Genomic DNA, 12,513 nt, shown 5'->3' on the forward strand with positions numbered 1-12,513 from the left:
CAGCGGGTGGTGATTAGGCTGACAAACACTGGAGTGAACTGGAATTGTTTACAATTCACATAGAAGTGCAAAATGATCTTCAAATTAGCAGAAAAGGTGGTGAAGTTCCTTTCGGTCTTGGGGATGAAAGATTTGTCATCATGGAGAAGAGAAGTAGAAATGAAATGCTGTGCCCGTTTCTCACAGAATAAGATGCGAGAATGTGCCACGACAGTGCAGAAAATGAAGATTGATGGCCGCCGGTTTCTGGTAGGTAGAAGGAATTTCTGGTTATCAGTAGTTATCTTGAATGTTCTTTCTTTTTCTCCTCTGAACTTACTTGCATGATCAACAGAGAAAAAGTTGATGCATTGAATTTACTTGATTGAAGATTTCTGCACAGATAAAACATATCAACACAATTCTGGCCTTCAGGTCACTTGCTTTTGGCAATATTGGTGCTCATTTTGATATTGTTGATATGTCATGTGCCAATTATTTCAGTGAGGCAAATATAATGTACCACTTTTTCCAGTGTAATATCAGTGTCAAGCAAAAGCAGTGGAAGACAATAATAATTTAGTTACTGTATGCAGAGGACCACACATGCTGGTATGGCTAATAATGACATAATGCTAACTGGTACCCAGGGATGGGGAAGTAGCGAAGTAGAGGGCTACTTTTTGTAGTTAGCTAAAAATATTGGTAGCTAGTAGCTGTAGCGCCTACAAACTTTTGTGTAGCTATAGCACGGTAGAGAGTGGTCGTTTACTGGGCAGGTGGCGACTGTGCAATCCTGATTGAGCCATGGACAGCTCGAGCAAATGGGCACGCGTGTGCCCCACATGCTGATCACCCCTTACTAGTAGGCTTAACTCAGGAGTCGCAACCGAAATGTTAAGAAGAGCCATTTTGTCTTTTCAGCAATAATAAAACCACCTTGGGAGGCACAGCAGTTTATGTTGGAATTGTCCCGTTCTACCTTAAACAGTGCCTGAGTCGCCAGATTGTGCTGCTGCACCATTTAAGGTGGAACGGGACAATTCGAACGCAAAGCCGGAGAATGAGAAGCTGACTTCATTTTCGCGATTAAGCGTATCAGGAAACCAGTCATTTATAAATGTAAATGTAAAGTGTATTCATCTCCAAATTATTGTTTCTTTTTGTTTTCTGCATTGCTGTATGATCAACAGTCTGTGCGTCAGTCTTCAGTGTCAAAGTGTTGGTGAACTAGCAGTTATGCATTAACTCCAAAATCTAGTTCTGCTGAGGAGCTGCAGCAGCTCTGCAGCAATGCAGAGATCATTTCAGACCTGATTCTCACCCCAAACAGAGTCACAGTCACTGATGAGGATTTTGAGGCTAAATTGTTGCTGTAGTTTTATAAAGACTCTGAATGTCATGTCTGTACATACACCAATCAGACATAACAGTCATGGGCTGGAGGTTAAGGAGCCAGCCTCGTGACCGGAAGGTCACCGGTTCGATCCCCAGAGCCGACAGCACATGATTGAGATGTCCTTGAGCAAGACACCTAACCCCCAACTGCTCCTCGGGCGCTGCAGATTGGGCTCCCACCGCTCCGGGCAAGTGTGCTCACTGCCCCCAGTCTGTGTGTGCTCACTAGAGTGTAAATGGTGTTTCACTTCACAGATGGGTTAAATGCGGAGGTGAAATTTCCCTGTTGTGGGACTAATAAGGGTCACTTAATCTTAACATTCTGACCACCTCCTTGTTTCTACACTCATTGTCCACTTTATCAGCTCCACTTACTATATAGGTGCTCTTTGTAGTTCTACAGTTACAGACTGTAGTCCATCTGTTTCTCTGCACACTTTGTTAGCCCCCTTTTACCCTGTTACTTCATGGTCAGGAGCATCACAGGACCACCACAGAGAAGGTATTATTTGGGTGTTAGGTCATTCTCAGCACTGCAGTGACACTGACGTTGTGGTCGTGTGTTAGTGTGTTTTGTGCTGAAACAAGTGGACCAGACACAGCAGAGCTGCTGTAGTTTATAAACACTGTCCACTCTATTAGACACACATTGTTGGTCCACCTTGTAGATGTAAAGTCAGTAACAGTAGCTCCTCTGTGGGTGCACAGCTTGTGTTGATCATCCTCTAGACCAAGGGTACACAACTCTGGCCCTGATTGCCAAGTGTAATAGGTGTGATTGTGTAGGGAAGCTACCAAACTCTACTGGACACTGTCCCTCCAGGACTGGAGTTGTGCACCCCTGCTCTACGCCTGCACACACACTAACACACCACCATCATATCAGTGTCACTGAAGTGCGAGAAAGACCCACCACCCAAATAATAGCTCTCTGTGCTGGTCCTGTGGGAGTCCTGACCATTGAAGACCATTGAGTAAAAGGGGGCTAACAAAGTATACAGAGAACCAGTGGAGTACAGTCTGTAATTGTAGAACTGCAAAGTCCACCTATATGGTAAGTGGAGCTGATAAAATGGATAATAAGTATAGAAACCATGCAGTGGTTTTATTGTTATGGCTGATTGGTGTATATTTCAATAGAAAAAGCCACAAAGGTTTGCCACTAAGCTTTAATTAATCTTGTCAATGGCTATTCTATCCACCTCTTCTGTTCATTTAATGCCCAAGGGGCTAGGCATTAGATCAAGAGGTTTTTGTCAGTTGAAACTGCTGCCACAGCGATGACATGAATTATAATTAAAAAAAGGATGAGAAAGTAAATGAGCATGATTGCAGAAGTGATGTTACAGAATGAAGGCACTTCCTTCAATAAGAAATGTACAAACCGTATGTTGTGATGAGGTCACAGATGAGGACATCCTGTAACATGACATGTTTAGTTAAGCAAGAAATAAGAGTAAGATTCATTCAAGCATAGGCTGGTCAGTCTGGTGATCAGTCACTCATAGCAAGCTGAGAATACAGCATAGTACATAAAGTGAAATTAGGAAGCCTCTAAAAGTCATTATAACGTGTCTCTTAAGCACTGTGGAGGCTTCCTTTCAGTCAGCTTTGCTCACAAAAGGCAGAAGCATTAGCTAGTTAAAGACTTAAATATTATAGACCTCTCCTTAAGCATATAAAGCTTTGTTTGTGTTACTGCTAAAACATCTATGCCACAAGCATCTTTTATTCAATACAAGTTGGCTTATACAGATTCCTATGAATATTTAATCACAGGAATCAATGCAATAAGATAAAAGTGCTTTGAAACTGTATGAAGATATTTGTGGCCCAGCTTTTCCTCCTTCTTTTAATAAATACACAACCATTAAACCATCAAATGAGTTCTGTTCTCTACTCACCAGGACTAAATTCAGAACTGTCAGCATACAATACCAGTCCAAAGTTTGGGCACACCATTAAATGTACGTTTTCGTCATTTTAAAGAACTTGATCTAAACGCTTACGTTTAAGTGCTGATATATAATATAAATATAAATGTATATATAAATATATATAAGTTTGTTTTGAATTCATTGTTTTTGTAGTGACAAACAGCCAAAGCATTTACATTTCTCCATTCATCTACCTTCATCTTTATTTAGTTCCGCTCAGTTCACACTGAAGTTAAAAAGAGTGTTTTAGCCTGGACTGCAATACAGGACAGCAAGTTAGAATAAAGTTTTAAGTTCCCAAAAAGCAACTTTACAGGAGAAGAAAAAATTCAATTTTAACGTTAAAAAAAAAATTCTAATAATAAAAACATTTATTTATATACATACATTTATATGCACACAACCTCGTTTCCAAAAACCAGTCTGCAAAATCTAAATGAAAACAACGCAACCATGTATAAATGATTTAAACCCTATATTTAATTGACAATACTACAAAGAAAAAAAAAGTTGGAATTGTGATTTCTTTTTAAATATATGCCCATTTTGAATATTATGCCAGCAACATCTTCCACAAACATTGAGACATGGGCATATTTATCACTGTGTTGCATCACTTCTTCTCAAAAACATAAAATAAAAATTATAGTAATAATAATAATAATAATAATAATAATAATAATAATAATAATAATAATAATAATAATGCACCACATGTTTTCCATGAGTGACAGGTCTGAGCTGCAGGCAGGCCAGTTTAGCACCTGGACCCTTTTACTATGGTGTTATGCTGTTGTAATACATGCAGAATTCAGTATGGCATTGTCTTGTTGATATAAGCAAGGCCTTGCCTGATAAAGCTGTCTGGATGGCAGCATATATTGCTCCAAAACATGCACATATTATTCAGCATTATTGGTGCCTTCACAGATATGTCAGTCACTCATACCATGTGCACCCTATACCATCACTGATACTAGCTTGTGAACGGTGTGCTAATAACAAGAAAGACAGTCCCTGCCCTCTTTAGCCTAGAGGATGTGGCAACCATCATTTCCAAAAAGAATTACAGAACACATTTGCGCTTCATCTTAAATGAATGCAGCAGCATTTCTGGATCCTGTCTATATAAGATTTTTTCTTTTTATGCTTTAACTTGCAGTTGTGGAGGGAGTGACAAACTGTTTTCACAGGCACTAGTTTTCAGAAGTGTCATTGAGCCCAAATCTTTAATGCAGTGCCTCCTGGGGGCCCAAAAATCATTGCCAGCAAATACTGTTTTTTGGCCTTGTCCATTGCATTGAGAGATTTCTCTGGATTCTCTGAATTTAATTAATTGAGAGCTGTTCCACCAGGTGTTTTGTTAGAATTACACAACAGTCTTAAAGTCTCTGTTTTTTATTCTATAAGATGAATAGAGCATAGAGAATTGTCATGTAAAAAGAAATGTGATTTTTACATGAAACCACATAAATGTTATAAGTGAAATATGGAGATAAATAAAATAATAGGATTATGGGTCCTTTAAGCTCCATAGACCTGTATGTAACATTTAGCTGAGTCAGTGACCTACTTTCAGAAAGTTACTTAAAAAATGCTGGTCAGACAGTAATTGCCCATGTACTTCATTATATCTGTAGCGCAGCTTGACTACATCTAAACTGCACAATGTACTTATTGATTGTCTCTCCCAACACCATGGAAGATTCGTGACCCACTTTCTAACAGAGCTTTCTGAACTCCGTTTTTTCTTTACTCATGAACTGTTTCGTTCAGATCCTGCCATAGAATCCCTGAGAGATATAGCTCTTTTATTGATGAAATATTGGACAGACGTCCTCACGTCCCCCTGTACAATGTTTACATGCATTTGCTCATCTTTTATTCAGCAGTGACTACAGTTGTTGCTGTTAATTGTGTTCAGTTTTTTAATAAACACTAGAGGGCCTTGTCATCCAAAAAGTTCCGCTCATGATTGATTATCCACTAACTTCAAACAAGCGTTCATGTTCTCAGCAGTGGGCAGCCTTCCTGAAAGCCATGTACACTGCTAGCAGAGGCATATAGATCCCTGGACATTTTTCTAGAGCTTTTCTTTGTTGATTTTATGCCTTACTGTTTGAGATGGATGATTTTATGCTTTACTATTTAAGAGCCTGCAGCAGGATGGCCACTCCAGGGAAGATTTTCTGTTGTCCTACATTCTCTTCACATTTGTACAGCTTAACTGCAGCTGAGTGGAGCTCCATGCTTTAGGTTTCATTTTGTATTCTTTTGGAGACTCCTTGGCCTCAACAACTTATACAAGCTTGCAAGTATAAGGAGTGTATACAAGTGTGTGTATGCCTGTAAAGGAGTGTTGATGTCTATGAGGTTCTCATTTATTTATCAATATATCCATGGAGGTACGCTGTATGTCCGAAAGTATCCAATCACCCGTTCTAATTAGTGAATAGACCTGCATTAAGGTGCACCAATTGCTGACACATGTGCTCAACTATAGCTTGAACACGTTTCAATGGTCACTATGAGCAATGCCAAGCATCTGCTAGAGGGCTATAATACTCCCAGGCATCATCAAATACATTTGGAATGAGTTGTGAGTGATATTTGTGATCCAGAATTCATCACCTGACAACAGTACCTGACCTCACTAGTGCTCCTTAGTATGCTTTAATACCCTTAATACCCTTCTGGAGAAACATTGGATTAGCAGATGTCTATAAAATTACCAGGAGAAAGTCATTAGCATTAACACTTTTTCAGTGGAATCAGTGAAAGTTGCTGCTGTACATAAGTACCTGTCCCGAATCCTGTAAGCTTTATTTCATGGGGACCTTCTTTTACACCAATTTTGAACCAGTTACATGAGTAAATTTCATGTGACTGATCACATTACCAGGTCTAAATGCAGAGGACGGGTGTGTTAACAATGATTGGCTGATGACACCATCTTCAAATTGGTGATCCTCACTTATGCATATGCAGCGACATAAAAACCATGAGACAAGGGGAAAAAATACTTTTTCATGCTCTGAATGAAAACAAATGAAACAAAAAAAGAATTCATTAATATGCACATTGTTGTTGTCCAAAGAAAAACAAGTATCTCCAAAATGGTAACTTTACAGGACAGGGCAAAAACAAACACACACACACACACACACACACACACACACATTTTCTAAGCCACTTCTCCCTCAGGGTCACGGGGCAAAAACATGAACTTTTAATGTAAGTCAATGTGAAGATATTTTATTCCAAGTAGTTTTAGTGCATTGCTATTGGTCCATTCTTTATGAAATTTTCACACAATGTAAAGGGCAGGCACTGTGTTCCAATGATGCAGAAAAGGTCATTTTGAATGGAGGTCTAAGGAGCAATATTTTTTCACACCAGACATGATTTCTACAGTTTGGTCACTAAACTAAAACAAATGGTTAGTTAAGGGTTCTTTAATAAAGGTGGATAGAAGGTTGCAGGTTGTATAGAATCATGAACATTCAAAGAACCTTTTTAAAATGGCTCTATAAATCATCTAAAAAAGGAGTCAAATTTGTCATTACTATATACAACCCTTTTGCTAAGGGTTCAAGCTGGGTACACTCAGCTAGCCACACCGTCCCACCATGAATACATTCTATTAAGGAAAGCTGTTACAGTACAGCTTGTAACTGATAATAAGCTGTTTGCTGTTAATGTTTGTTATTTACAGTCTCTACATAATTCTCAGCTTCAGTGAGGAAAACAGCATAAAAGCTAGAGCTTAAATGTGTGAAATGTAGAAGGCTGGGGTTGAAATATGTGGGAATATATTGGGATATGCCCATCTCTGGTACTACCCCTGATAATGCTGTTGGTCTACTGTATTTTCTCTCTAAAGTAATAATCACAGATGGTTTTTAATCTCAGGTGTTTTATGGATGCAGTTGCTCCAGTTTTGTGTTGCTATAGGGTGATGTAAGAAGATGTAAGGAGAAGCTTCAGGCAAAAACAGGAACCTTTAAATGTATTACTTTTGTGCATGGGGCTGTGCAAAAGTACATTCTGCATGAACATTTCAAAACTGTTTTGAAGAATTATCCTCCAAATTATCTTTCATTCAACACAGTTTTAAGTTTCATCATTCCAGAATAAGGTCAACATGGACCATGTGGGGTAAATCAATCAGGACTATGAAAGTTTAAACAGCTTTCTTTTGATATGTGAATAAGTAAACCTTGTGTAGGATTCAAGCACACATGAATCAAGCAGAGCAGACTGGCATTGATTCAGAGTGCTGGCCTGGGCCTGGCTGCATTTCCCTCATTTCTGAATTTTTCATCAGATTCTCTCTCACATATATCTATAAAAATCTATAAAAGCGTGTTTGTTTGTGTACATACTAGAAACACACACTGCGGTCGTATGATTCACACTGCGGACGCCGGCTTTCTCCTGCTTTAATAGTCAAAGACAGGGCTCGAGATAAATCCAGAATAGGGTCAAAAGTTCTTCTTTAAAGAGAACTCAGCGGTATGTCTCTTATATCTGCTGTGAGCATGTGAACCAGAGAAGATATACGCTCTCCACGCTAGTCATCTCCACACTGTACATAATGTCACACTCAGTGGGCGCTAAGAACGACACGCAATGAATGAGTTTGCATATTCAAGTGCCATTTATGCGTTTAACCATCTGCTCCTATTATGGGGTGCCTGGCAAATGAGTCAGTAGATTAAAATAACATTGCCTGGGACTAGGTGAGCACAGGAAGCGAGTAAATCCTCACTGAGTAGCTCATTTGGATTTGAGCCATTGGTGCAAGCTAAATGAAACATAATATATACCTCACAGAATTTCACAGCGTTTGCTGAATTACTCGCAGATCATGGTGTCATGCCAAACATATGGTGCTGCAGTGAAGTAAGACAAATCAAAAGCATATACATGATTAGTGGTGTTATAAGGAGGAGAAGCAAACAGTGGTTCTTCTTCCTAGTGGAGAACATTTGAGGTCTTCATTTTCACTTCGGTTTGGTAGGATTCATTTAGAAATGAGTTATTTGCTGAAATGATTTCTCGCTTCTGAATCGGTCACCAGAGCATAGTGGCATCAAGACCACCTTTGTCGTGTCCAAGTCTAACCGTTTAAGATTGAGAGTCTAAAAAGTACTTCATGTCTTGAACGGGAATTCCGCCAATCTCCCAAAATTTCTGCATAATGAAATCATTGTACACAAAGTCATTCCGAGTGGTTTGATGTGAAATGCATGAGTCTAGAGAGACCTCCTTCGTCAGAAATGTTCACAGTGGTGGAGAAAGCAACCAGATGTCCACAGCAATTAATGCCTCTAAAAGCTCCCTCACTGAAAGTTATAAGATAAAATGGTTATGAATATGCTGCCTGATGCCTGAGACATTGTTTCCCAGTAGTTCTAAGATAAAAAAAGGCCTAAAACACATTCTTGCTAGAGAGATACATGCAGGCTATTGTAATACAAAGTAGTCCTTGTAATTTTGCTGTACTGTTTAAATGAAATTAGGTGATTGCATTACTCATTACATAGTTATGTAAAACATTACATTCCGGATACATTGTGTACCAACAGATTTCTGACTCTGAGGGAATTTACAGAAAATGATCATGCATTCTGCACTCTGAATGAACCCAACCAAAACAAATGTCAATTGGTTAAATTAAACAGAAACTGTTGCACTGATTTAGTTTTGAGTTTGAGTATGTTCACATTACCACACACTCAAAAAACAACAAATATTATGGAGTCCAAGACAAGTCAGAGATAAAAAAGCCTATAGGTTAATATACATGGTGGGCTGTAGTTTGTTCAGTAAGTACATTTTATTCTTTGTTTAAGAACCTTAACAACCAATGGTGCTTGCCTTATTTTTGTTTACCCAATTATCTCCCTAATTTAGTCATTTCCAATTCCTCCCACTGGTTAGGACTCCCCCAATCACACGATACTATCAGTGCTAGGAAGGTGAAGGCTAACACAGACTTCCTCCCAACCGCCAGATCTGTTACGTCAGCTAACAGACACCAGCGCCAAGGCCAGTTGTGCTCTCTTGCACTCTTGATGATAGGGCCAACACTTAGACAGTTGTGCCCCTCGGGACCCCCGGTGCTTGGTTTTTAATATAAATAAGAATTAGAAGGTCTATTCCTCAGTTTTAGGAAATAATGAACCTGCATAACTACCATATCATCACTGTCCCAAATATGTAACTTTACAGGACAAGGCAAAAGCATTCTTCATGGAAGTTAATGTAAAGATGTTTTATGTTTTATTCGGGGTGCTTGAAAAAGCATTCTGTTGTTATCTCTCATACTTCTTCTTATTCTTCTTTCACACTTTTCTGCGATTAATACAGCCCAAACCGCTTAACGTACAGACTCTGTTCAAACTGCATATTTGTGGAGTTGATCGGATTTGTAGATTTTAATAAAATTAAGTTTAAAAATTAAAAACCTCCCATAAGAATGAATATCGGAATGTTCAGAACAGAAAACTGCCCCATTCACTCCCATGTAAATTTCTCAATACTGTTTAACTTGTCATAACTCAGACATTTTCATATCAACACACACAATATTATACCAAAATAATCCTCAAGGGGTCTTATCTTACACCATCTATCTGGTTAAGGGATAGAGTGAACATTTCCCGAGTTATGACTCTGATGTTTGTTCAGAGGGTGCAAATCAGACTCAAACAAGGCTTCTCCACTAAGAGCTGCATAATAGCAGAGTGACAGTTCATTTGAATGACTCTCCCCCTTCCCCCTCAAACACATACATCTCTCCCTCTCTCTCTCACACACACACACACACACACACACACACAAACAGACACATACCTAAGGAGGTATTGTTCACCTACACAGAAACACACACACACACAGAAACACACACACACTTGCAGCTCTTTTCAAGCACTCTTGCAGTTCCTTCAGTAAATGCACATCTAGTTTTATTTTATGTTATAAAGTCATTTTGGCACATTTCTATCCATCATGACACAATGTAAAGGACAGCTGCCATTGAAAAAAAAAACAAACAAAAACAAAAAATGGAGATAGATTATATTTTGATTATATGTATCTATGTACCACATTTATTTGTATGTACTATTTAGTGCAGGGGTCCACAGAGAAACTTTAGCCCATCAGGGCATTTGATTTGGCCCACCGAAAAGCTTTGGCGGAGATTAAAGGCGAGGCAACATGCCACGTATGTAAAGAAACCACTGTGATATGTATAGAATGCAACATTCAGCAACACAGAAAAGCAAACATGCTACGAGGTTCTCCACGTACACTGGCTACATGCAAAAACATAAGGCTAACGAGTTTCTAGCTTTCTAGCTTAGTGCTCACTTTAGGCTCCTTTATACTGTCTTTTTGGCCCCCAGTCCACCAAAAACTTATACTATGGTCACCCAAAACACGTTACCACAGATCATTCACTCTGCAACACTGTTTGTGCCTTTGTGTATATGAAGACTGAAAGGAGAGGGCAGAAGGAAAAGGATTTTTTATTACTCAGATTTTTTTTTTCAAGAGTCAATAAAACATTAGTGGCGTATACATGAATAAATAACCCCTTAAACAGTCAGGGCTTGCCAGCTGGCCCAAAGTTTTATTATACACTTTTAAAACAGGGATAGCTCAGCCAGTCCCCATAGGTTCTGAATAATAAGCCTGAGTATGTAATAATCCTGGGATTTTGAGTGGTTAAAGGATCTGTATCCTGTATGTTTTTTCTCGTACTTTGATATTTACCCGTGAGGTCCACTTGTACCATTTATGTGGCCGTATGTATTAGAAACAATCATAAAATATTCTTATATGACCATTTTCCAGCCTCTCTTTATCCCTTAGAATTAAACAGGCTACACCTTTAATATATGTAAGTGAACTTCGTTCTCATTGGCTACCCTGTGTTGCACCTCATCCAAACAGCAGTCTGGGAAAGAAAGAATGTTATGATATGGGCCCTTCAAATGAATCGATACTCAGTTGAATGTCTAAATAATTTTATTTGTGGGTCGAAAAATGAATCATTGGAAGTTATTGATCTGCCCACCCCTTCTCAGCAGGATTCTTTTTTTTCTGGTCCCTCTGCAGACTTGTATTTCTTCATAGAGGAAATTTAGGTCAAAGTCAGCGCTCTTGGTCAATCCTTCTTTCAAATCTCTGGGTGCGAGTTGCCGGAGCCGCCTGCGTGCTCAGCGTGGGGCTGAGGGACTCACAGTGGCCTGCTTTTGGGGGGTTAGCGCTCGTCTTTAATATGCAGTTGGGGCTTCCAGGCCACTGGGGTGGCTCATGTCTCGCTCCGGCTTCTGGAGAAACTCTACATAAATAATTCACAGCGGCTCTCAAGATCCACGGAGGCGCCCGGCTGAAATATTTGATATTTTATTCCGTGTCAAAAGGCTAAGCTTGATTTTTAGTCAGGTGTGGGAGATTTTCCCTTGCTCCCTGCCTGAGCGTGGAGAGGAGGAGGGAATCAAGGGAAAGCACAAACATGTTGCAACAGTGCCTTGTTCCGGTCAAACTAATTCAACAAAGCCGGAGTTATCACAAATGCTCCATCAAAATAACACCTGTCAGTGGCTTTACCAGCTCGTGTTCAGAAGAAAACACCTTGTTTAGGTGTGGAGTTGTTTGGCTGATTCCCAGAATGCACCACTGACTGTTTCGGGATTTATTTTGGTGGGTTATGTTGATCCTAGAAGGACTGACATGAAGGTTCAAACAATCTAGTCTATTTCTTCAATCCAAGCTCTGCTGCCTCTCCCTATACATTATGCAGGCCGTGCACGGCCCCCATGGCGGAAGCTGCCAGGCTCATCTCTACTTTCTGACACTTTCTCGTCTGTGAATGCTGTCGTGTGGGTATGATTAATCCGTTCGGAGCAGGTACTTAAATTACAAAAACACTGAATTTGAGGGGAAAACTCACAACACTGTTTTGCTGCTACTTCTTTAGAGATATGCTTTATAAGATGAAGGCAAGTTGATCTTTTATTTGAGCGTAGAAAAGAGGAAGCCAGGCCCACACAAGTAGGAGAAATGTAGTCATCATTTGAATTTCAAAGATCCCCATCAAATAGTTTTTCTTATAAAAGGTTGAAGATGTTCTCTGGTGACGTGCCAGTTCATTAATATCAGTGCATGACAAACATTGATATCT

At 39.4% G+C, this 12,513-nt stretch overlaps 1 protein-coding gene across 2 annotated transcripts in view; it reads left to right on the plus strand.

Moving 5' to 3' along the window:
- The window catches only part of blnk (B cell linker), a 50,100-nt gene that overhangs the window by 343 nt on the left and 37,244 nt on the right, over positions 1 to 12,513 (plus strand). For both annotated transcript variants that reach the window (XM_017696671.2, XM_017696670.2), the window contains exon 2: positions 187 to 249. In XM_017696671.2, coding sequence (XP_017552160.2) covers positions 187 to 249 — 63 coding nt within the window. The remainder of the gene's footprint in view (positions 1 to 186; positions 250 to 12,513) is intronic.

Source organism: Pygocentrus nattereri, chromosome 5 (genome assembly GCF_015220715.1).
Source record: "Pygocentrus nattereri isolate fPygNat1 chromosome 5, fPygNat1.pri, whole genome shotgun sequence".
NCBI classification, from domain to species: domain Eukaryota; kingdom Metazoa; phylum Chordata; class Actinopteri; order Characiformes; family Serrasalmidae; genus Pygocentrus; species Pygocentrus nattereri.